Source organism: Dreissena polymorpha, chromosome 8, assembly GCF_020536995.1.
Source record: "Dreissena polymorpha isolate Duluth1 chromosome 8, UMN_Dpol_1.0, whole genome shotgun sequence".
NCBI lineage: Eukaryota > Metazoa > Mollusca > Bivalvia > Myida > Dreissenidae > Dreissena > Dreissena polymorpha.
This window is the reverse complement of record NC_068362.1, coordinates 19,263,248-19,290,296: the sequence shown is the minus strand read 5'-3', so window position 1 is coordinate 19,290,296 and position 27,049 is coordinate 19,263,248. Positions and strand designations below refer to the sequence as shown.

The following is a 27,049-nucleotide window of genomic DNA, read 5'->3' as shown; positions in this document are numbered from 1 at the left end:
CTTTTCACGGTTTGGTAAATTGACAAAATTGAAAAAAGTTGTTTCAGATTCGCAAATTTTCGGTTTAGTTATGATATTTGTGAGGAAACAGTATTACTGAACATTTGCCATGGTCTAATATAGCCAATATAAGCATCTTTTGACGATTTAAAAACCTAAAAATTATAAAGCGTTGCAACGCGAAACGATTGAATAATTTGGAATGTTCTGTTGTTGTCGTTTAAATTTGTGAAACTAGGAAGATTGCTTATATAACGTATGAAATACGCAACTTATGTATGCTTGGCAGGATAGCTCAGTTGGTTAATGCGTTTTTACTTCAGGATTCCGGGGGTCACTGGTTCGAGCCCTGCTGCGGGCTACTTTTTTTAATGTTTACATTTATCAATTTAAAGCATTTAATGACAAACTTCAAAACATGCCAAAATCTGTGAAAAGGCCCCTTTAATATTACTCGACAATATTTAGAAAATTTAAAATGATTTCCGAGTTCACCTTCAATTATGTTGATGCAAGTATGAAAAGTGCTAAGAACGATATATTCATTGGAAATATAAAAAAGTATCGAAACAGTGGCAGAATTATTTTCAAACTCAGCAAATATGTAAAGAAACAGTAATACTGAACATTTACCATTCTCCAAAATATCCATTATATGAATCTTTTGACGATTTAAAAACCTGAACAGTTTAAAGCGTTGCAACGCGAAACGATTTCTGTTGTTGTCGTTATATTTTTTGATACTACGAGGATTGCAAATATAAAGCATAAAATACGTCATATATTGTATGAGCACGGATGGCCGAGTGGTCTAGGCGATAGACTTTTACTCCAGGGGTCAGTGGTTCAAGCCTGGTTGAGGGTTTCTTTTTTTCTTTCTTTAATCTTATTATTGTTTTTTACTGTAGCTTTTTATATCAAATGTTTACATTTTTCAATATACAGCATTTCATGACAAACTTCAATACATGCCAAAATCTGTGAAAAGGTCGCTTTAAGTAGTAGGCATCTTGCAAACATATACTTTCATTGGTAGAATGTATTTTAATCAAATTGTACATTAAAACTTATTAAATTTAATACATTCTGCGTGGTGAAAACGGTAATAAGAATGTCTTACAACACATTAATATTTTTACAAGAAAATACACATGTGTTTCTATCTTAACAAATAAATGCAAACAATACGTTGAATTAATGTATGTTTAAACGGCACATTCTTTTAACTAAAGTTGAGCAGTCAAACCTATATTGTGACATTTCAATAGGGGTAAACCACTCGCATTAGTGACTCGCATGTTTGCATCTCCGATACGCCCTATTTATGACACCTTCTGAAAGATGTTATCAGATGCAAGAAGTGTAGATACATTCGTTTGTTAATAAAGGTATTTACATATTTATCCATATTTGTGTTATTAAACTATCAAATAATAGGACAGCTGCCATTTATTGCCACGTCATTTTTTATCAATACTCACTGATTAAGAAATGATCCGCATGGTTCGCACATGTTCAAATTTATACAAGTATGTTATCATTAATGCCATTACAGCAACGTAACTATTTTATTGAATGTATTAATACAATATTGAAGGAAGTGGCACACGAAACGAATATAATTTCAGACATGGTCCCTATGGTCCGCTAATCATGGGCTGTACAGTCCGCGGATATGGTTCGCATGTTCAAATTTAAACAAGTATGTTGGAATTAATGTCGTTACAGCAACTTAAATATTATATTTAATTTATTAACACAATATTGAAGGAAGTGGCACACGAAACGAATATTTGGTACGTATGGACCGCTTATCTGGGCCGTATGGTCCGCTAATCTGGGCCGTATAGTCCGCGAATATTGTCCGCACATGTTAAAATTTAAACAAGTATGTTGTCATTAATGTCATTAGCGCAACTTAAATATTTTATTAAATTTATTACTACATTATGGAAGGCAGTGGAACACGAAACGAATATTTATTTAGACATGGTCCGTATGGTCCGCTAACATGGGCCGTATACTAGTATCCGCTAATCTGGGCCGTATAGTCCGCTAATCTGGTCCGTAAATCTGGTCGGTATGGTCCCTAATTCTAATAAAAGGAATGTGATGGGCATAGTTTCATGACGATTGGACAAATGATGTAAAGTTTTCCAGATTAAAGTCTAAAAGCATCGGCCACATGAGACATCTTAATCAACAGATCTGAACAATTTTCAAACTCAGCCAAGATATTATAAAGGACTAGGTATTCAAAGTCAGGATGACTTATTTGACAGGGATAATTATCATGAACTGGCTCAGGAAGAGTGTGAAATGATTGCGAGCATGGCTTCTCAACACGAAACAACTGCTGTCACGTTGGATGAGCTCGACAAAGCAATTCGGAATTTGAACACTAGCAGGGGCGTAGCTGGGCATACGCAAATACGCACGTGCGTACGCTGTTTGGAAAACAATACAAAATGAATTGATCGAAAAATGCCATAAAATGTGATGCCTAACCCGGGTTAGGCATATTTTCTATGCGAGAATTGTGTTTTCATATCGAAAACACTTAAACAGTCTTAAAGTATGTTTGTTTTTTTCGACTTAATAGAATACGCATGATTTAGCTACCATTTTCGAGGTCACGTTTCTTTTGGTGGTGACTATACATAACACTATTATCAACTGCGCTTTATCGTTGTTTTCTACCATGTATCCGAATGGATTGCTTACGAAGCGGGCGATATTAAGAATGGCTGCTTATTTGATGTCGCCCTGTACAGAGATCTTTTCGACGGAAAATCAGACCAGCCAACATCCAGTACAGTCGTTCTGCTTCGAATCTATGGCGGACGAAGCCACTGATGCTGCCACTATGGAGCAAATGGCTTTCTGCCTTCGATTTTATGATGAAAAGAAAGCATTTCTCCGGGAGGAGTTCTTTGGGTTTGCCGAGTTCATGTCTACCACGGGCGAAGCTCTGGCTAATGCCTTTCTCGAGAACCTTCAAGCTCTTGGAGTAAATATTCAGAAAATGCGCGGTCAAGGTTATGATGGTGCGTCCAACATGTCCGGGAAGCAGAAAGGGGTCCAGGCTCGCATCCAAGCCATCGTCGCGAGAGCTGTATACACTCACTGCAAGGCGCACTGGTTGAATCTCGCCACCAGTTTCGTGTAGTCCTTCACCGTTTTTGTTCACTGTAGTACGATGTATAAACACACATATCGTCTTTTCTTACAGTCTCTGCGCTTCTGCACTCAACCGCTAGGGTCAATCCGTATACATTCGGACAAAAAAAAAGGAATTCGGATAATACTTCTTCCCAAGAACCCTAAATCTAGCTCCAGGCCTTCAGTGCCTACAGCGCTTTGATTTTATAATGAAGGTGAGCGAATTAACAGACGATCTTGTTCAAGAGATTTTCACCGAGTTCCAGCCGGACCTTGAGGTTGACGATGTAACATTTGCCAGGGAGTGTAGAAGGGGGAAGGCGAAGTGACAGATTTTATCTCCCTAGCCATTCAAAACCCTCGAGTCGGCGCTTACCCCCGCAACGGAAAACTCCTACCCCGATGTTCGAAGATGTCCTCTCGTTCTGGTCTGCATGCCAGTATCGACAGAAATAGCGGAGAGGTCTTTTTCCACAATGAGACGGGTGAAGACATATCTCCGTAGCCCCATGGGAACGGAGCGCATGTTCGGTCTTGCCCTGTTGAATATACACCGAGAGCGAGAGATCGATCTGGAAAAGGTCGTTGACGTATTTTGCAGACGAAAGGAGCGCCGTTTGGCTCTTTTATTTCGTGTGTAATGTGATGCATGTTATACAGGAGACCTTGCATAAATTAGAATGTATAAAGTTTACGTGTATTGTTTTTTTTTTCAAAAGTATTTTGCTATAGGTAGAGAATACAAGACGAGACGAAATTGACTAGAGTTATCGAGTAAATAGGATAGACATAGATGCTATCTACAAGATGGATATTTTGCTTTATTGTGTCTCTTTTATTTGTGTTTTAACAATACAAATGAAGCTTTAGTTACTTTCACCCAAAAGTGTTATGTCCTAATTTATACCATGCAATATCATGGTTTTATTTAGACATCCATTAAATGACATACCCCGACATAGTGCTGGAATAAAATCTTAAAGGAAAATCACAGATTTTAAAATCGAAGATAAATGGTATCATATCCGAGTTTATCACGCCATATTTTGCACTATAATATTGTCTGGAACCTCTCTTGAATGCACGTACGGCTTCGTAGAGATAAAAAAATCTGGAGGAGCATGCCCCCGGACCCCCCCCCCACCTAGCATGCCATTTGCGTACACTGAAATTCTGCCCAGCTACGCCCCTGACTAGCAAAGTGCCCGATATAAATAACTTGAGTTATTGAACAGTTATTATATTGTGATAGTGATGTCAAATAGTTCTTGTAAACACAATCTTCGAGACGGGTCAATTTCCGCATATTCTTAAAGAAGGACTTGTGTCTCCATAAAAAAAAAACTACAATCTCTACAAATTACCGTGGTATAACCGTCCTCCCTGTCATCGGGAAAATTATCGAGTCAGTTCTTCGAACACGAATAGGACCGTTCCTCGAACAGTCGCAAAACAAGGTCTAAAGAGGTTTCACTAAAGAGTTATCACCTGCGAATGCAGCCTTTATTACTGAGGAACTCTACAGAGAAAGTAAAGACAGTAAAATACACAGACTTAAATTTGATCCTTCTGGATGCACGCTCGGCTTTCGATGATCGTGGGCATTTGATGAGACGTATGTTCAATATTGGTGTAATTAACGGATCGACATTGGACATTGGTAGACAGTTTCACAGAGACTCAGTTAGCTCCATTAAGTGGCGTGGTAGTATGTCCACTCCATTTTGTGTTAATCAGGGCGTACGTTAGGGTGGTGTGTTAAGTACGGACTTGTACAAGTGTTATGTTAATCCCTTGCTGAATAGTCTACAGGAGTCTGGTATTGGTTCGTCCATTGGTGATATTAGATGCGCCGCAAGTGCCTGTGCAGACGATATTTGTATATGCACTACCTCTGCAGCCGATGTTCAAGCCTTGTTGAATACATCAGCTTAATTCGCCAACATGGAACGATATCTATTGCAGCCAACGAAGTCGGTACACATCAAAGTATGAGTCATAAGCGTTCGAAATCTTCAAAAGAAACTTTTGTAGTGAACAACTGTGAACTTCCAACCGTTCAACGGGCAACTCATCTTCGCATTATACGAACTAAGTCACTATCTGCGAATCAACATGAAAATATGGAAGAAAACCTTAAGAAAGGACGTAGAGCTGCTTATTGTTTGATTGGTAGTGGTTATCGTGGACATAATGGTTTGAATATATCCACCATAGTGCACCTTTATTTGATTTACGTCACCCAAGTATTGTTATACGCGCTAGAGCTACTACTTCCGACAGAAGTCATGATCAACAAGCTTGAAACATTTCAAAGATAATTTGTTAAAGAAATACTTCAGCTGCTAGATAATACAGCAAACTGTGCAATTTACATCATAACGGTACTTCTTCCTATACAAGCACAAGTTCATATTCGTGCTGTCTCATTATTACATAACATTTGTTCGCTTGATGAAAACAGCATCGAAAAGCAGATTATAATCAGGCAAATTCATGTGAAAACCATTGACAGTAATAGTTGGGTAATTGAAAAACGTAAAATCTTATGGAAGTACGAGTTTGGGTCGCTTGAAGATATTGTTGAGGGCCTGCCATCGAAATTCACATGGACAACACAACTGTATAAATCGGTGGATACATACTGGTCGACCAATGTCAACGGTTGCTTCACTCTCTTTCACTGCGGTTCATTACATTGAATACATTCCCTGGCTCATGTATGTTGATGCACGAACGACAACTCTGCTAGGAGAATGCGGTTCCTTGAAGCTGCATTCAACTCTGACGTTTTTGCGTGATGAAGTATTCAGACAAGGGAAGGTGCTACCTATATTCGCTCCAGAATTCACATCTGGAGACTCAGGCCGTATGAAAGTTAAACTGCGTCTGGCAGCTGGTACTTACTACCTACAATCTACACGTAAAAACTTTAACCAATACGACATCGATCTGACATGTCAATTGTGTCAGCAAGAAATAGAAACAACTAGTCATTTCCTCATCGAGTGCTCATTATTGAACAGTGTAAGAGAATCTGTATTACCAGACATTGCACTCCAGAGGAAGTATATCTCAAAACAGTGATTTTAGCATATTAAATGCTGCTACCAAAACTCAAGTAATCATAAACGGTTGGCCACTATTAGGTAATTATACTTAAGACACCGAAAAATCCTGAACTTTATGTGTTCGAAAAGCACTGTAGCCGTCTGCTATTCGGTCTTGATTGCGCTTGAAGTATTATTGGCGAACTTGGCACGGCAATTACCCTCCTATACCCGTAACTCTTCCTCTAAGCAGAAAATACTAAGAAAATAGGCTGAACTGAACGCTAGTGTAAATAGATGTTGTCTTATGCATAGACACTAGTGTTAATATAGTGCGAACATTGTGCATTATTCTTCATTGTGTACAAAGTATTTGTGGACGGTGGGGGATATATCATCATTACAAAAGTTATAAACAAGTTTCATAATGATTTGGCAAAACTTTTTGACATCTGGAGTGTTCAAAAAGTTTCTCTAAAGCGATGTGAGAAAAAAAACATTGCCCCAGGTGGCCATGTTTTCCAACGGACACGATCCAATGTTTGAACTCAGAATAGAAATGATTATATTTCATGATGATTGTGCAAAAGATGTGACTTCTAGAGAGTTCACAAGCTTTTTCTGTAAATTAACCTGTAGGCATACTTCGACTCCGACAAAATCCAGTTTCAAACTCCGGCCAGAAATCATTGGGGTACATTTTCTTGCTGTGAGCTAAAAACACAAAACAAACAGATGTAAATAGCTTTCTTTGTAAACTGATTAGCCACACCAGACTTCTTTACTTGTGCCTTTTTGGTGTCATTTTCGTTTTATCACATCTACCCGGTTGTTGTCCTGCACACCATTGATGAATGAAAAGCCACGGTGTAATGACAAACGCAAAACAATGACGTCATTTGTACATGAAAACTTAGTACTGTCATGAAAATATAAATTATGATACAATTATCAGGAAATGAAATAACTGGTCATGTGAGCGGATTCATATATAAAATGTGTAAAATCAATGGCATTCAATAGAACAGCAATGGTTTTGCATACAAACACAAAGAACACACAAGTTTGCTAATTTATTCACGTTTTTGCTGCATAGGTGTTATGTTAATGTTTAATAATCAATTAAATGCATGGTTGCGTAAGTTGCAAATGATATATTTATCTATCAGAACAAGAGATGTTTATGTTTAAAACATGAATGCCCCCCCCCCCCCCACACACACAGACACTTCCTAATATGAATAACTACTTTTTAATGATGTCTCTCCCCTAAGTTTATAAATAAGCCAGAAATTAAGATCAACATACTGTTAAATGAACTGGTAGGGAAAAAAACATTTAGTGATGGCAAAACTATAATATAATATTTTATTATTAATTGAATGTGTGCTTGACAGTATTCTAAGTACTAACGGTACTCAAAGTAATGATTATATCTATATAGTTTCATGCTACAAGCTGCTGATACCTTTGAACTATTGACCTCGGATGACTTTCTCTCCTCACAAGAAACCATCACACTGACTGATTGTAGGTCAAAGCATCCTCGTGCAGAAAAGAAAGGTCTAATGACCCACTATCCAACTTACAAACAGAAATAAAGCAATTAATCCCGCCCTATCAAAAGGTGACATAATTTTATAACAAATTATAGGACATTTATATTATCAAAATAATTTTTTTTCAAACTGGGACTTTCTTGCGTATACATGTATATATAATGCTCAATTTTAATACACAGTTAAATAAGTACATATTTAATATTAAAAATATACAATTTGTATTAAGGCATTGGGTGTTTTGAGCAACATGATTGTAAACACTTTACACTTTGCAACAGCAATATGAAATAAGAATAGCCATTCTTCATTAAAGGTAAATACAAAGTTTAGCACCAGTAAATAGGTAGCCATTTAAGTAGCAGACAATAGTTGCAAATTAGTAGAAATAGGCACAAATTCTTTAATGGGTTTTGAATAGATGTTATTTATTATTAAAAAATATTGAGATATTAGATTTTTAAACCATTGATTTAAATGTCAGCTGTAATAAAAACAATGACTGATAAACGTTAGTCCTCTGAACTATATCAAAAATACGACAATGCACTTATACTTTTTTGCATTCTATTTTCATAAAAATCAAATAATTAAATCAGAAATTGGATTTGAATATTTCAGCCGCTTTCACATATCTGTTCCCATCCCTACAAATAAGCTTAGCTCCAAGTTAATTAACAAAGCATGATTAATATACATGTATAATTTACTCTTGTTAAATATGACCCCGATTTTTTAAATATAAAGCTATATATATGCTATGAAAATAATACATGATGAAAAAATATCACATTTTGTCACTTATAAAGCTATAAAGTAACTTGTTGACCACGACAGATGATGAGCCGTTGGGAGAATGTTTTCTGTTCTCCAGACTTCAACACGACAGGGGAGCTAACTGCACCAGCCTCAACACACAACATTTCCACGTACTCAGAATCTGCAAGGTCTGCCATTGCCTTGGCCTTCTCTTGCCATGGGTTCCACACAACTGTAAGAGAAGACATGAATGGATAAAAAGTATAGAATTTACACTGACTTAAACATTTTCTGACATTGGATAAACTTGCCTTTATTTAAACGCAAGGATAGAAAGCACCACAGTGTAAAGAATGCCATCTTGATGATTTTCTTAACATCATTATTTGTGGTGTAAAGTTATGTTCCAAAATATTAAGTGTTTCCTTTCTTTTAGCATAGAAATAAGGGAAGTACTATAAATGGTAGTCTTTTTTTTATCAGCATGAACGCATTAACTACTTGCCAATGCTAAGGCTTGTTTTTTAGCCTTGCTTAGCTTAAAAAACCCATCTTTATGCAAAACTGACCAGGTATTTTTTTTTAGTCAAATCCTGCTAATATGTAGTGCTCTTTATACAAGAGATCTGAATTGCAGGATGGTGGCACAACCAAAGTACAATAGACATAAAGGTATATTTAAAAAAAAACATTTTTTTAAAGGCGTATCACATGTTGTATGATGAGAAATATAACTACTAACATGTGTTTAACATAACAATAATGTTAATCACTCTACTAATTTAAAATAAAATCATAAGACAAAATAATTTTCTTCTCTGCAAGTAATGTTTAGTTGCTTACCAACATCTGGAAGGTTATTCCGCTCTATTCGCAGAGTTCCTAGTGTTTGGATGTCTTGGCATATATTCACTGGGCCATCCACATTGACATAGACCCTGAAATCGTGTTCTACAGAAGTTTTGAAATGATACACAGGACCATGATACAGTTTTATTTTTCTAAACTATTTCCTCACTTTAAAGTGAAGTTTGACTACATGACGTTTCGTCAAACTATAGGCTGCTGCATTCATTCTGATCTACGGCAATTTAATTTCTTGCAGAGGTCATTAGGGCCAAAATCAAAACAAGAGGGCCATGATGGCCCTATATCGCTCCACTGCTGAAAAAAAGGCTGAAACAAATATTCTCAGCATGTGCAAATAATTAAATAAAGGCCCTATTTAAGCACATGTACACTTTTGTGACCCCCTGGGCTGGGTCAAATTTCATCCCAGGGGCATAATTTGAGCAAACTTTGGAGAGGACTACTATATCTAACTACATACAAAATGTGGTAGCCCTAGGTCCTAGAATTAAGGACAAGAATATTAAAATTGTTTTCACAAAATAAGCAAGATAAAAGCGTATATAATGTTCAATTTTGTGACCCGGGGGTCAGGGTCAAATTTGACCCAAATGGCATAATTTGAACAAACTTGGTAGAGGACTATAAGATGTTACTGCATACCAAATTTGGTAGCCATAGTCCGAATGGTTTTCAACAAGAAGATTTTTAAAGATTTCACAAAATAGGCGCTTAAAAGCGTTTATTCAATTTTGTGACCCCCCGGGGCAGGGTCAAATTGGACCCCAGAGGCATTATTTGAACAAATTTGGTAGAGGTTTATTAGATGTCACTACACACCAAATTTGGTAGCCCTAGGCCCAATGGTTATGGACAAGCAGATTTTTAAAGTTTTCACAAAATAGGCCCCATATACGCATATGTTCAGTTTTGTGACCCCCGGGCAGGGTCAAATTTGACCCAAGGGGCATAATTTGAACAAACTTGGTAGAGAACTATTAGATGTCACTTCATACCAAATTTGGTAGCCCTATGCCTTATGGTTAAGGACAAGAAGGTTTTTAAAGTTTTCACAAAATAGGCACTATATAAGCATATAATCGATTTTGTGGCCCCCAGGGCAGGGTCAAATGTGACCCCCTGGGGCATAATTTGAACAAACTAAGTAGAGGACTATTCAATGTCACTACATACCAAATTATGTAGCCTTAGGCCTAATTGTTATGGACAATAATTTTTTTTTAAGTTTTCACAAAATAGGCATTATATAAGCATATGTTCAATTTTGTGACCCCCGGGGCATGGTCAAATTTGACCCCAGGGATAAAATTTGAAAAAATTAGGTAGAGGACAATTAGATGTCACTACATACCAAATTTGATAGCTCTAAGCCGGATGGTTATTGACAAGAAGTATTTGAAGTTTTCACAAAATAGGCCTTATATAAGCATTTGTTAAATTTGTTGACCCCCCCCCCCCGGGGCAGGGTAAAATTGGACCCCAGGGATAAAATTGAACAAATTTGGAAGAGGATTGTGAGATGTCACTACATACCAAATTTGGTAGCCCTAGGCCGGAGGGTTATGGACAAGAAGTTTTTGAGGTTTTCACAAAATAGGCCTTATATAAGCATGTTCAACTTTATGACCCCCTGGGGCAGGGTCAAATTTGACCCCAGGGATAAAATTTGAACAAATTTGGCCTATTAGATGTCACTACATACCAAATTTGATAGCCCTAGGCCCGATGGTTATGGACAGAAAGATTTTTTTAAGTTTTCACAAAATAGGCCTTATATAAGCATACGTTCAATTTTGTGACCCCCAGGGGCAGGGTCAAATTTGACCCCAGGGGCATAATTTGAACAAACTTGGTAGAGAACTATAAGATGTCACTACATACCAAATTTGGTAGCCCTAGGCATAATTTTTATGGACAATAAGATTTTTTAAGTTTTCACAAAATAAGCTCCATATAAGCGTATGTTCAATTTTGTGACCCCCAGGGCAGGGTCAAATTTAACCCCAGGGGCATAATTTGAACAAACTTGGTAGAGGACTATAAGATGTCACTACATACCAAATTTGGTAGCCCTAGGCCCAATGGTTATGGAAGAAAAGATTTGTAAAGTTTTCACAAAATAGACCCTATATAAGCATATGTTCAATTTTGTGATCCCCGGGGCAGGGTCAAATTTGACCCCAGGGGCATAATTTGAACAAATTTGGTGGAGGACTATTAGATGTCTCTACATACCAAATTTGATAGCCCTAGGCCCAATGATTAAGGACGATAAGATTTTGAAAGTTTTCACAAAATAGGCCTTATATAAGCAAATTTTCAATTTTGTGACCCCCGAGGCAGGGTCAAATTCGACCCAAGGGGCATAATTTGAACAAATTTGAAAGAGGTTCAACCCAGGAACATTCCTGAGAAATTTCATCAGAATTGGACCAGTAGTTTAGGAGAAGAAGATGTTTAAAAGAAAAGTTAACGCACGGACGCACGCACGCACGACAGACACAGGACCATGACATAAGCCCTGCTGGCCTTTGGCCAGTGGAGCTAAAAACAGGTCAATGTCTCAATATGTTAACATATATATATACTTTCACTCTTTGGTAATCTTGTACAAGGAATCCTTTTTTTAAGAAAGTAACTATCTTTTAATACTACCAGAGACAATCGATAATTACTTTTTGTTGCTTCAATATTTACCATAATACTTATTTAGATAAACTTAAAACCAAGATGTAAATGCCAGCAATCTAGTTAATTGCCTAATACAAAATTTATTCAGAATAAATGGACCCGAAATAGCATGTTGTGTTCAATAAACACTCATGCCCCCTGATGAAAAAGGCTTTCATTGGCCAGTTTCAATAGTCTTAGTAAAAAATTAAATCAATATCTAGTTCAATATAAGGTCTGGTGATGTGGGTGTGCTGTGTGCTCTATAAAAGTGTTAAAGCTTTGTAGTTACGTAGGTAGTATTGATGTAAAGTCTGTATTGAAAGTGACAGATCGATTCTCCAGCACACAAGACTGCAAGTCCTGTCAGGGAAAATTTGACAGATTTGGCTCAACTTTTTATAAATGTTCTTGCCAAATGTTCTTTCCAACCCTTCGATACTGATGAGCAGCAAACAGCATTAAACCTGAACAGACTGCGAGTTACTCAAAGACTTTTCTGGTTTTATGTTATTTGCACATAGCCATTTGACTATGCTTCTGAGTAGGAAAGGGTTTAGTCGAAGTACCTGTATCAGTTGGTGAATCACCAGTTCTAAGTGCACTTACTTATACAGGCCAGTAACTGATATCTGCCCTTCTTGAATCCAAGGTAGAAGGAGAGTGATCATATTAACTGCTTATTTCAAATACTGCTTGTATGTAAATTGTCTCTTTAAATCACTCAGAAATAAGGCATATCTGTAGGACATGGGTACCCCTTCATTCAACTTTTGAAAAAAATATCAAAACCAACACTAGCTTTCCCAAGATGCAATTATTCATCTGGATTGATTGCATAATCTATGATTTTTGTCAGTGACTTAATATCATGACCATAGATATATTTGAAGTTGAATATCTTAAGTAGTTATATAGAATATTCAAGTATACAGATGAACATAAATAAATTACAACAACAAATGTGACCATGCCAAGAAATAAGATTTTCAAATTTTTGCAAATGAACTCATGCACAAATATTCCAACCTATCATAGTTCTGATTGATGATGATGCTGGCCCTATCCTCCACGTGTTCCCCACCATTCACCTTGTCACTGAAGGTGCATCCCTCAAGACCATGCAGGCTGGTCTGGTAGATGTCCTCTACCCGCATGTACGTGTGCAACAGAGTTGTGAAGTCAAACTCTGTGTCCCCTGGGCAAAAACAAACAGTATTACAGCCTGCATATATGCACAGGTTTCATTAACCCTTTCCCACTTAGAAGCAAAGTGAAAATTGCTATGTGGTAGAGTTTTAACAGAAAATACTCTTCTTCCGCATTGGTAAAATGATCAATTTAACTCTTTCCCACTTAAAAGAAAAGTTAAAATGGCTATGTGCAAACAGCATAAAACCAGAACATCCTGCGAGTAACTTGCAGGCTGTTCGGGTTTTATGCTGTTTGCTGCTCATTAGTTTTCTAAGGGTGTGAAATGAAGCCTTAAAAACTTGACTCTAGTAAGAAAGGCCTTTAATTAAAACTAACTTGCTAAGGGACTACAAATGCATCAAAACACGTATATAAGTGGTAAAGGGTTAAGCTAGGTTGATGAAGTTTGTTATGGGGATAAGGGCCAATAAGGGAAGTATGCACTTTGTTTAAGTTTTTTTCATTTTTCACAAAGCCATTTCCACTTTGCTTCTAAGTGGGAAAGGGTTAAAGGGGCCTTTTCACGTTTGGGTAAATTGACAAAATTGAAAAAAGTTGTTTCAGATTCGCAAATTTTTGTTTTAGTTATGATATTTGTGAGTAAACAGCAATACTGAACATTCACCATGCTCTAAAATAGCCATTATATGCATCTTTGGACGATTTAAAAACCTGAAAATTATAAAGTGTTGCAATATGAAACGAATTAATAATTTGGAGAGTTCTGTTGTTGTCGTTTTATTTTGTGAAACTACGAGGATTGCTTATATAAAGTATAAAATACATTTAATATTGTATCAGGAAGAATGGCCGAGTGGTCTAAGTCGTTTTTACTCCAGGACTCCAGGGGTCAGTGGTTTGAGCCCTGCTGAGGGTTACCTTATTTTCCTTCTTTTAATTGTATTATTGAATTTTTACTGGAGCTTTTTAGATCCAATGTTTACAATTTTCAATATAAAGCATTTAATGACAAACTTCAAAACATGCCAAAATCTGTGAAAAGGCCCCTTTAAGGGCTTATATAATTGTTTTAAGATCCAGATTTACATGTACGTTTTCACATATTTGTGTAACCATAGCAAACACAGTTTTTGTTTGATAGAAAAAAATCTAAAACAAGAAACTGTCGGAGACGGGTGATGCTCCCCAAAGTTTTTTTGTCACAATATTGCACTATATATTCAAATACAAGGAAACGTCTTGAGGGCACAGTAGTTCGGGGGACAAACAAAAATTATAGAAAATTTCAAAGGGCCATAACTCTGTGAAAATCATCCGACCAGAACCCGCTGATAACATGCACATCTCCTCTTGGTAGTGAAGCTTTCCATAAAGTTTCATTGAATTCCGGTCATTTGTTGCTGAGAAATAGCCCGGACAAGAATTGCACTATATGTACAGTTTATAGAAAATTTCAAAGGGCCATAACTCTGTGACAAATCATCCGACCAGAACCCGCTGATAATATGCACATCTCCTCTTGGTAGTGAAGATTCCCATAAATTTCCATTGAATTCCGGTCATAAGTTGCTGAGAAATAGCCCGGACAAAAATTGTGCATGGACGGACGGACACACGGACGGACAGACGAAGCGGGGAATATATGCTCCCCCCAAAATAAATTTTGGGGGAGCATAAAAATGCATAGTCCACATAGTATCATACTGAGTTTCATCTATGTAGCTTAAGTACTTGTAGGCTAACTGATTTTTCAGACAGACATACTGAAAGATGAACATAACTGTAAGAACACCCCCAATACACATAATGAGTTTCATCAATTTAGCTAAAGTACTTGTTGAGTGATTGCAGGATCGAGATTCAGACAGACGCAAAAAACTGAAATAAATGCATACTCCCTACATGGCCCTCTATTAAAATTTTAAGTTTCATTATACTGGCTAACATTTTTTGTGAGGAATCACAGGATCTAGAATTTCATTGTTCAATATTTCTATATCCATATTATCTGTAACCATAGCAACCACAATTTTGTGCGACAAAAAAGCTTCTTTAAAAACGTGCATATTCCCAATATTGCTCTCTATCCAGATACCAAGATTAATCAAACCTTGTTTGAATATCTTGAGTTATTGCAGGATTTAGATTGCAGTTTCTTATGATTACCATAACCATAGAAACCACAGTTTTTGTACGACAACATTCTCCATATGGCATTCTATCTATATATTAAGCTTCATTTACCTAGCTTTAGCACTCCTGAGTTTTTGCAGGATCAAGATTCACACAGAAAGAAGGAAACACAGACGAACCGACAGACAAGGAGTAAACCTATAATTACACCAGTTATACCAGACTAAAAAACTAAAAAACAACCAAGAAATGTCTCCAGGATCTAATGGCAGGAGCATAAAAATGATGGAATAAAAATACTTAAGGGTTGAATGCAGAACTATTTATTTACTTGGCACAAGAAATGTAACCCTTTACCAGGGGTTGTTGGTTAGGTTCTATGATGCCTTGCTAAATAAACTCATTTTTATTGAACACTTACCGAGTATTAACTGCTTAGTCTGTAAATGAGCTGCGTCATGTTAAAATGGGAAGATACAGACCAGACTGCGTTTAAATGGCATAAGAGCCATTTTCGCATGATGCAGCTCAAAAGCATTCTATTAGAATGGCTCAATGTAAAAAATAAGTGAACATACCTGTATTATGGACAGTTAAAGCTGTTTCAAGCGTATTTTGCATCAGCGTAACAGTGTAGACAAGTTTGAACCTGTAATAATAAAAACACATTGTGAAATAATATATTGATGACTGCTACATATGTGATAACTTCAAAGGTGTCTGCAATAAAATTTAACTTTAAAATCACAGATTAATTTATCCACAGTGCAGACATTAATGCTTATATTAGTCCTTTGTTCACTGCAAAGCTCTCTATCAGGCAGTTACAACATAATTCGTTTAGCATGTTTACATTTTCCTCTTTAAAAATTAAGGTGCTCTGTTTTCATTAATGCATGAAAAACACACCGTTTTATGGTATAATAAATAAATATAGAACATCTAGCCGATTCCTACTGTTTGTTCCACATTTTCCGAGTTTCATCATCATCCTCTAATGCGAAATCCATGCTAACTGCACCGTTGTCACCCTGCATTGAGACATAATACCGGAGAATGGAATGAATAAAACCAACCAATAAAAGCAAGATAAAGGTTAAAACCATTATTAATGTACATGCGGAAAGTGTTGCCCTGTTGCACAAATGTATATCTACACAGACATTTCCAAGGTCGCTATCCGCTGTAACTTGTTTTGGTGTGCTCTCAGAATGTTTTTACAACATAAATATTAATACACAGTAGGAGTACACAGTAAAGAACATTTTGTCAGATAACAGGTTTTTCATAAAAGGCTTTATTATTTATGTATTTATTTTCCATCATTAGCAAATTAAAATACAATAAAAAGACAAACAAAATATTTTTCAAAAGATTGATATAAAGAACACATCGCATATATAAGTGACCCCATCAAGGTTATATTTAGACTATTTAGACTAAATGTTTATAAGACACATAACTTGTATACAATATAATTAACATAATAGTAACATAACCAGCCATGAATTTGTTTTGGAGGAGAGAAAAATGATAACAGTTTTATAAGTACACTTAAACAGTTCGAGTTTTTCAGTAAGCAAATTACATAAAATGGTTTCAAGTATATGTTTATCGGTAAATGTTTTAGTAACCAGTTGAAACCCAAATTAAAACGAGCAGTGCTCTGTGAAAAGGGATGTAATGCATGTGCATAAGGTATCATCCCAGATAAGCCTGTGCAGTTTGCAAAAGCTAATCAGAAAAAACCTTTCCACAGAAACTGTATTTTTGCTAAGAAGAGACTTTCTTCAAACAGAAAATATCATAAAAGCGGAAAGTGTCGTCCCCGATTAGCTTTTGCAGACTGCACAGGCTTATCTGGGATGATACTTTATGCACATGCATTAAACCCCCTTTTCACAGAGCACAGCTCAAATGCCTATCAGCTCACATGATGTGCCTCTGATGTCTGCTTCCACATCTTGATGCGTGCAAACCCGTGTTGTGGGCCCAGATCCCATGGACCAAATTGTGCTGCAACACCAACACTGATGTTTAGAGCAGGGTTGATGATTCCATATAATTTTAAGTATTCAGGATTTAATTTATGTCAATTGGTTGATTGTAACCCTAGATAAATGGTGCAATAAATCCCAGTAAACTACGATTCGCAAAAACCAATTGCAATTCATTTTGAAAAGCAAAATGTTATGTAGCTGGAATAAGAGTCGTAACTCACTCAAAAGATCTTGTTAAAATAGAATACTGATAGCAAGATAAAATAAATATTTGCTCCCTTCAATTAAAAAGTAATAATTTCCTATTGCAATAGTATGTGAATCTAATCACACTGTTCCTTACGAAGCTTTCCTTAAGTAAGCAGTTTACCCGTACCAAGTGTACCCGTACCACTGTACTCATGACAGTTAATTACCAAGCCTTTTAATCCTGGATTAAAAACTCTTGTAAAGTGTTTGTTTAAATTGACCAAAAAATACTTACGGAACACTATTGGAATTCCACCTCTTATTGCCTTTTTGTCATCAAACACTGCCTGTTTGCTTCACAAAATAAAGTTTAACATCAGCTGATTTTAAACAACTTATTGCAATTGAAAATTAAAATTACAACGGAATATATCCAAAAAAACATAATGATTATAACAGCAGGATATTTAAAAGGTCCAACAAATGTGTATAATAATTTTCATAAATGTAGTCTTGTCAAAGCGAAAATATAAAGGCATGCATGACATGTATAATAACATGCAGGGTTTGTGCTTTATGATTATTTGAAAATAAGAAGTTGAACTTAAATAATATTGTCAACTACCAACTCAAAAGACCATAGTGCCACAAACATGACAATGGGACAAAGTAAGAACATGCTTGCCAGCCCAAAACTAGCAATGCCCGTAAGCCTGGAACTGGCAGTTTTTCCACCACGCTTTCTCTGATTTTCCTAGAGGGGGACATGCAAAAAAATTCTTGCACATCAGTAAAAGACAGTAATAATATAGGCATTCATAATAACATGCCAGTACTTTCCACTACTGCATCACATAATTAATGATTGGCTATGGCTGTTACCATATCACAAATGCATTTTACAATTCAGAATACCTGCAGAAAAGGAATTCCTCTCCTTCATGTTTCCACGAGGTAACAGTGGCACCTGAAATCAAAACATGGAATCTATAATAGGAAGTATGACAAACATTATCGCAGTACATCCATAAAAAAGGCCTACCCTTACTCCACTTATTATATCATCCACAAGAGGCAGCAGTATCAGGTACATCATTCAATACTATAGGACAGACTACCTTTAACACCCCTTCCTCCCATCAGCAACATAATCAGCTGCCAAACCACCTTGTGATGGCTTTCTGCCTCGAATCGTTCAAGAAAGGAAAAGGTATGGCACCAAAATAGGCCCACAATGACAGTTTTAAATACTAAATAGTCTTAAAAAATCTTTTGAACGCAAGGTACCGCTATTCTTGAATTGTTTTCTTGTACGACAATGACCAAGAGAGGGATCTTGTACAATAAATGAAGATTAAGAAGTACTGTAACATATTAAGTCAACATACTACAATACATCTTACCAAACAGATTAACTGTGACTTCCGATCCGGTATCATTCTTGAATGAAACTGTTGGCATTTCAGTAATGTAGCCCCTCACTGAAAAAGATCTATTATGACATTGTTTTATTATAAACTAAGCAAAACATTGTATTTGATAAACAAGTTTAAAGAAAAATCAATTAGAATTTTTTTTGAGTCAGAACATTGGACACAATTTATTCAAAGTACAAAAGAAGAAAGCTAGAAAAGGTTGGCTGTATTATTTGGTCAAATAATTTCTTTCTTTAATTGTCAATATTTCTAGTACAGATATATTAATACTTTGCGTATTGCGAAACTGTTCTCTTATTATTGTCTGAAATGTTCAGTATTTGCATTAACATTTAGAATGATGTTTGATAAAATACTGCTCGGGTTCTTGAATGTGGAATATTGGCATTAAGTCTCGGTTTACTAACGACTCGCCCCCTTAACGACTCGCCCCATAACGACTCGCCCCACTTTTTATAGCGACTCGCCCCACTTTTATAACGACTCACCCCACATAGATAACGACTCGCCCCATCATTACTTATATGGTAGGATTTATATTTAATTTCGATTTTATTGTGTTTTAAGTCGGTAAAAACTGGTGGGGTATTGAAAAAATATCTTAAGATTTGGCAAATTAGAAGTTTGATGAAATTTGTTAAAATGCTTTACTTTAACTTTCACCTTTTTCAGGAACTTTCAACAGAAACTGGAATACTGTATCGCATTCTGCATGATATGTTCAAGATTTCTACACCTGGAATTTTATCAACTCTTGCAATTAATATTATGCGTTACCACAGTAACATAACTATGTTTTTGCGTATATAATAGATAACGACTCGCCCCATCATTTTTATTGTTACATTTTTAGCGTCTATGTTAAATGTTAACAGTACAGATGAATAGAAAGAGAAATATATAAGAAAAACTTTTTTTGTGTTGATGGTTTATTAGATACGTATGTACTTATATACAACAACAACAGCAACTTATAAAAATAGAAAGTTACGCAGTGTGTATAATAAAATCAATACAGTGAATTAATAAGAAAAGTTTACAAAAAGACAGTAATACACCAGTAATCAATATAATTATATCTTAATATTATCAACATTGAATTTATGAAAATGATTTTATTCAAACGTTTTATTCATAACACATTTAAACACTATTTACACAAACAACAACAGCAACAACAACTATTTACACAGGTCCGTACATGGCTGAACACAAGTCCAGCAGCTGACTAGCTGAGATGGAACGCTCGTTGTATCTTTTCCATACTCCCCAGAGCTTCCCCTGTACCTGAAGTGTCTGTTTATTCTGATGTCTCCTCAACTTTCCTTCTCTCACTAACCGCACCTGTGTATTCAGCAGCTTTGCCTCTTCACACAACAGTTGAATCAACAAGTAAAAGGGGAGATTTCCTTTCTTTGCACGTCGGTTCAGGCGATGATGCCAGCCCTCGCAGTCGTTGTTGGTGCGTATGGACCGACCGAATACGCACCAACTATCAATAGGCCACAGTGGGTTTGTCATCCATGTCCGTTCTAGGTATTCAAAGTATCTGTCCGTCGCGTCAGTGTCCGATTTCGTCCGTAATGAGTCGAAAGCAGGTCGAATGTCCTCCACGGGTAGTAGCGGCAGTGCAAATGTCTTTCTGAGGAGTGCATACACGTTACAGCGCTCGTTGTATGCAGTCTAAAAATATATAAATTATTATACATTTTATGTATAAATACAGTATATATGATATATGTGACAATATCAAATATTGATCAAATAAAAATAATTTATCTTCGATTGTACGTTTTAGAAGTACTTACCAGTGTTACCACATTTTATGTGATGCCACCGTGAACAGTTGTCACATGTCACCGCTCTGGAGTTTTGGTACACCCGTCGTAGACAAAACAAACAAGGAGGCGCAGGCATGGTGTTAGTCGAATTATCAATTTAAAATAATGGTATACTATAATCATGTATACATCTTTAAATACTAAACTACGCAGTGGCACGTATTACTCAATTAAAGTTAAAACCATTAAAGTAATTAAACAAATCGTGGAATTAATTGATTTATCACAAATGGTTTCTTGTTTATTTGAAACCATTGCAAATTTTCCGCGATAATTGTTCACACCTACAAATTAAAAGAACCGCCATTTAATTAGCATTTAATGTTTATTTGAAAACATTGAAAACTTTCCGCGCTAATTGTTCACACCAAAAATTAAAAGAAACGCCATTTGATTAGCATTTTAAAGTAAAGTTTTGTGTGAAAAACACAAAAGGACTGATACGCGTTTTTATAATATGAAAAAATATTTTTAAAACGTGTTGTACATTCAGATCAACAGGTAATAAATAGATAGATTTAAGATTATAATGGCAATTTTAAAATTATAAATAAAAAATTATCTTACAGATGAATTGTGTCCGTAAAATTTCTGCAAAACATAAATTTCGGCAAAGACCTTTTTTCATTTTTCTTACCTTTCAATACCTGTACATAATAAAATATCATTACCACGAAGCAAGGTATTCACGCTTTCGCGATTATGACACGTGTATTGTTGATTGTCATCACCCGCCCGCGGTAATGTAACGATAATCTCTAAATTCTTGAGTAATTTAACCTGGGAATCTTTCATTGTCGATATGATCTTAGCCTTTGCTTCTTTTTATAAATATAAAGGAAAGCATGACACGAGACAAATGTGCCGATATCCAATAGTCTTGCTTTATGATAATATTGTCACTGAACAAAGATGTAAAAAAACATCATAAAATAAAAATTATTACTTTACAGAATATGCCTGCAATAGACGTATATAAGGTCAGGTATAAGGCAAAAAACCGCTGAACGATGGTTATCAAACAATACCGAACCTTCAATTCATATTATGAATTGATTTCATTTATACAGTACAGGCAACGTGTACTTTGACAAAAACGCGTGTCTGCGGTGTTCAATTTTCCCGATGGGTGACATTTCGCGGGGGGCGGACACGCTACTGACCGCGGTGTTCGGCGAACACCCAAAATCGCCGCGATTGCACGCTATCATTAACTGGAACACCCGTGATCACCGCAATGCCGCGCGGCCATTGATACATGTAATACCTGTCTGCGATGGTCATTCAAGAGTTTTAAATTTACATGTACAATGTACAAATGAACATAATAAACTACATGTATGTGCAAATGTATGCGTTCTTAAAGTGATATTATGGGCAACTAACAGTATTTGCAATATACAATGTAGGTGTGTATCGTAACCGTTGTTTGTTTTTTGTGTTTTCGCTCGATATACACTTGTATTTGTTAATGCAGCATCAACATAATTAAACAATATCCCGAAAAGAAAAATAATCCATTTGAATATCAACCGTACTTTCGTTTTGACAACTTACGACAGAAATGAATCGATGTACGATGCGAGTCTAAATGTAGTTTTCATGCAGATTCTTTCATACCACACAATGACACAATTTGGTTTTACGGATCATTTCAGGTTAGAGGGATGGGTGAGTCATGTAACATATCGAAAATAATATAAATTTTTTATAAACAACCGGTAACAAGATGAGTTGTAGATAATTTCAGATACCACATTCATTATAACTTATTGTTTGCACCCGTTTCTTTTCAGCTCAATTCAACAGTAACAAAATGCCCATCACTTTAAATTATCTACAACTCGTCTTGCTTCCAGTGGTTAATAAAAAAATATAATATTCGATATTTTTCATGACAGTTCAGTCCTCTAAGCCGAAATGATCCGTAAAACAAATTTGTGTCTTTGTGTCGTATGAATGAATCTGCACTAAAATGAAATTTAGGATTACATCGTACCCCTAATCATAACGAAAGTACAATTGATATTCAAATGATTTTTTTATTTTTCCGGGATATCGTTTTAGAATGTTGATGATGCATTCATAGATATAAGTTTATGTAAAGTGACAACACCAAACAAGAGCACCGCCTTGCGGGTGCAGACCGCTCATCTATTTTCTTTTTAAAGGTGAAGGGACTCTCATTTTCAATCACAAAGGAGAGAGGGGTGGAGTGAAGAGCGGTGCATTGTGTGGGGGTGTGGACATTTATTACATTTTCTTCCAAAAATGCGAAAAAAAGGGAAAAAAAATCGGGAGGGGGGGGGGGGTGGGGGGGTGGGGGGGGGGTGGGAGGGGATTCTTGGGTGCGATGGTTGGACGGTATTTCAAACATAAAATAATAAAAATAAATATTTGTTTTTTAAACCGTTTCATAAAAAAAAATGGGGGGGGTGAGGTGGGGGGGTATAGTGTGAGGGTGTGGTGGTAATTTGTGAGATGATCTTAAAAAAAAAAAAAAAAAAATAGGGGGGGGGATTCGGGTGGGGGGGAGGGGGGGTGGGGGCGGGTAGTGTGAGGGTGTGGTGGTCATTTGTGAGATGATCTTAAAAAAAATTAAAAAAAAAAATAAATAAGGGGGGGGGGGAATGGGGGGGGGGGGGGGGGCACGGGCGATGGTTTGGGTGGAGTCTATTGTGGTATGTCAGGTAAGAGTAGTTTTGTCAAAGTATCAATCAAATCTAATCATAAATAAAGAAGTTATGGCAATTTTAGAGAAATTTAATAATTTGACCTTGATAGTCAAGGTCATTCAAAGGTCAAGGTAAAATTCAACTTGCCAGGTACAGTAACCTCATGATAGCATGAAAGTATTTGAAGTTTGAAAGCAATAGCCTTGATACTTAAGAAGTAAAGTGGATCGAAACACAAAATTTAACCATATATTCAAAGTTACTAAGTCAAAAAAGGGCCATAATTCCGTAAAAATGACATCCAGAGTTATGCAACTTGTCCTTTTACTGTACCCTTATGATTGTTTGCGAGTGTTCCAAGTATGATAGCAATATCTTTGATACTTTAGGGGTAAAGTGGACCAAAACACAAAACTTAACCAAACTTTCAATTTTCTAAGTATAAAGGGCCCATAATTCCGTCCAAATGCCAGTCAGAGTTACATAACTTTGCCTGCACAGTCCCCTTACGGTAGTTAGTAAGTGTTGCAAGTATGAAAGCAATAGCTTTGATACTTAAGAAATAAAATGGACCTTAACACAAAACTTAACCAAAATTTTCAATTTTCTAAGTATAAAAAGGGCACATAATTCTGTCAAAATGCACGCCAGAGTTATCTAACTTTGCGTGCCCAGTCCCCTCATGATAGTAAGTAAGTGTACCAAGTTTGAATGCAATAGCATTGATACTTTCTGAGAAAAGTGGACCTAAACGCAAAACTTAACCGGACGCCGACGCCAAGGTGATGACAATAGCTCATAATTTTTTTTCAAAAAATAGATGAGCTAAAAATAACCGACGGTTGCGATAGACACCTATAAACATTGCATATATTGTTAGATGGGCATAATATTACGTTAAATACTTAAAATATCCTTCGACCAGCATGTACATAAAAATAGACTATATTTACTTGTATTCATTATCGCTTAAAGCGGGTATATACGATTTTTTATATGTGTTTAATTGTAATACATTGATAAAATATGTTACAATAACACAAAATAGGCAAGAAAAATTACACATTAAAGCCGAATTTCATAAAATGCAGCAAAGACAAATTAGCGCCCCGAGTCGATTGTGACGTACATATTTTCCTACAATAACCGAAGCATTCGTCTTTGCATTAGGATCGGAGTTAGTGTTCGTGTGTCGTATGAATAGATATCGTTGCAGGAATTCAAATAAACCGTTAAACTAAGTTTAGATTCACATCGTACATGTATGGTTTACATGCTAGCGAATTCGGCTGCACAGCCGTTTTAAATTTCAGAATTAAATATCTGGCTTATTTCGCATTTTTCGACACGTTCTTCTTAACTTTTATTTTAATTTATATTTAAATATATATATAATACGTTTATTACACAGTTTATATAAATTCATAAATATTTGACAACAACGTATATACCCGCTTTAAATGAAAGGGATCAATAATTTACGTTTATATTTAATTATTTTTTTTTTGCGAACACGATGAACACCGCGGTAGATATAATGGGTCCGCGGTGATTCGCGGTGTCCACCTTATTGAAAACGGCCCCCGCGAATATTTGATCTGAACACCCATCGCGGGGGTCGTTTGGTAAGCGAACACCGTAAAATGAACACCGCGTCGAGTGGCGTTTGTCAAAGTACACGTTGCCTGTACTGTATTATAACATTTTATTTTGATAGGGCGAGTCGTTATATATGTGGGGCGAGTCGTTATACATGTGGGGCGAGTCGTTATAAAAAGTGGGGCGAGTCGTTATGGGGCGAGTCGTTATGGGGCGAGTCGTTAAGGGGGCGAGTCGTTACATTACCTTAAGTCTCAAATAAGACAAATATCAATGCTGTGTTGCTCTTTCTCACATTATCCGAAATAGCCTATCCGAAAAATAGCTGACAGGGTATCTATTACGGTAATCTCTTGCATCAACAAACAACAACACGAGTGTAATTACGCGTATAAAATTGCTGATTTAATATAATCTTTCAGCTATGCACAGTATACGGATTATTTTAATTTTAAATGATACAGGTAGACAATTATTGTTTACATTTGCACAGATGTTCCACAAAATATGTGTATTGTAAGTACTGTATCAACTGGTTTAGGTTACATCACACTAATTTATTGAGATGCTTTATTAATTACACAATAGAAAGGAAATCAGATTAATGGCATTATTCATTTACTAAACAAGCTATTTGCTACTGTTTAGAATTATCTTACTAAAAATGATCACAACAGATACTTAATGCTTTTACATACTTGTGGTAAGTTTTGTATTACTAGTTTGACATTTATTGGCAGACACTTGTTGATATACAGACTAAATTTGCATGGGAACCTTCATAGTTCTTCAGCACAATTGACTTTAAATTGTTAATTTAACAACCCTTTGACAATGTTTGCATATTTGATCTTATAATACCATAGCTGAGTTTTGTTTATAGATAGACAGATATAGACTTTTCAAAGTTTTATAAAAGTTCACACGTGTTCCATCCAAGTAAACCAACAGAACCAATAAATAAGATCACTACAGCTAATAACTGTGTGTATAGCTTGGAAACTTTGATAGTTCAGGAATCCCTCCTTTGTTGATTTCTGGAAACCAAAACTGTCAGTTTTGCTCAATAGAATGGATTGTGTGATGCCTAGCTCTTGCCTTGGCAAACAGCTTCTGAAAACGGAAAACAAACACATATTTTAAAATTTATAAATGTCCTGTTTTTTGTTGATTTTGAATCTGGAAGATTTGTTAAGAAAGATTTTGGTACGAACATCCAACGGTATTAGATTTTGTGGTTTTGGGCCTGAACTTTATATAGCGATATGTAACCTTTCGGGATATCGGCAAATTACGAGCAGACGAGGTGTAAATACGTTTAAAATAAGCTATAAGACTAAAAAGTTAAATCGGAATATCGTTAAATTGTGTGAATAAATGTGTTTCTGATGGATAACAACCACAACTTATCTGAATTTTGATCATGATCACACGTAAAACTGCTTTTTGAGAGCGAATAGAAAATGCGTCACGAATTCTGTTAAGTAAACAGTTGGGTGTCGTTATTGAAATTAGATGAGTATTCAGGGGAGATAATTGAGTAATGACCTAATTCTGGAACGATCTGTAGCGGAGAAAAACAAATAATGCGAGAATATTTAGTGCGATTCGCTACACAATTATGATGTCATTTATACTTTTTTCCAGATGAATGTATTTACATGTGATTCAGCATATGTCAAAGTGTTTTTTATTTGTTCAATGTCATAAATAGCATCGCGAAAATATATTTCGCGTGGCAATTTTTTTTTAGATGAATCCCTATGTTTATTTTTATGTCTAAATTTCCATATGTATGAACTGTCAACGCCCTCTACGCGGGCTTTTTGCCCCTATAATAATTATAAAAATCATGTTAAATTACTGGAAGACATGTTTTCGTTTAAGGCGCTAAATATGATTTATCAATCTGCAAGAATCGAATTATCTAAATAAATCAATTTTATGTTTT

General features: G+C 35.9%; 1 protein-coding gene across 5 annotated transcripts; it reads right to left on the bottom strand.

Moving 5' to 3' along the window:
- Window positions 1-7,272: 7,272 nt before the first annotated feature.
- LOC127842638 (uncharacterized) lies at window positions 7,273-26,207 on the bottom strand. Of its 5 annotated transcripts, none has more exons than XM_052372262.1 (10): window positions 26,102-26,207; window positions 18,951-19,028; window positions 18,463-18,514; window positions 17,843-17,901; window positions 17,292-17,374; window positions 16,316-16,389; window positions 15,937-16,007; window positions 13,100-13,268; window positions 9,374-9,468; window positions 7,273-8,762 (listed from the first exon to the last, which is right to left on the bottom strand). In XM_052372262.1, coding segments are annotated over exons 1-10 (864 nt in total). In that variant the 5' UTR covers window positions 26,103-26,207; the 3' UTR covers window positions 7,273-8,580. The 5 variants fall into 5 exon arrangements, with proteins under 5 accessions (XP_052228222.1, XP_052228224.1, XP_052228226.1 ...); XM_052372264.1 differs by lacking the exon at window positions 26,102-26,207 and adding an exon at window positions 25,582-25,639; XM_052372266.1 differs by lacking the exon at window positions 26,102-26,207 and adding an exon at window positions 25,582-25,631 and having other exon boundaries at window positions 18,951-19,039.
- Between the last annotated feature and the right edge of the window lie 842 nt (window positions 26,208-27,049).

Bases quoted from the DNA above. Each gene is read 5' to 3' on its own strand.
- LOC127842638 (XM_052372262.1), bottom strand. The intron at 13,269-15,936 runs GTATGTTCACTT...GTTTTTGCCCAG, and splicing joins TTTAACTGTCCATAATACAG to GGGACACAGAGTTTGACTTC. The intron at 9,469-13,099 runs GTTGGAATATTT...ACACGATTTCAG, and splicing joins ATCAATCAGAACTATGATAG to GGTCTATGTCAATGTGGATG.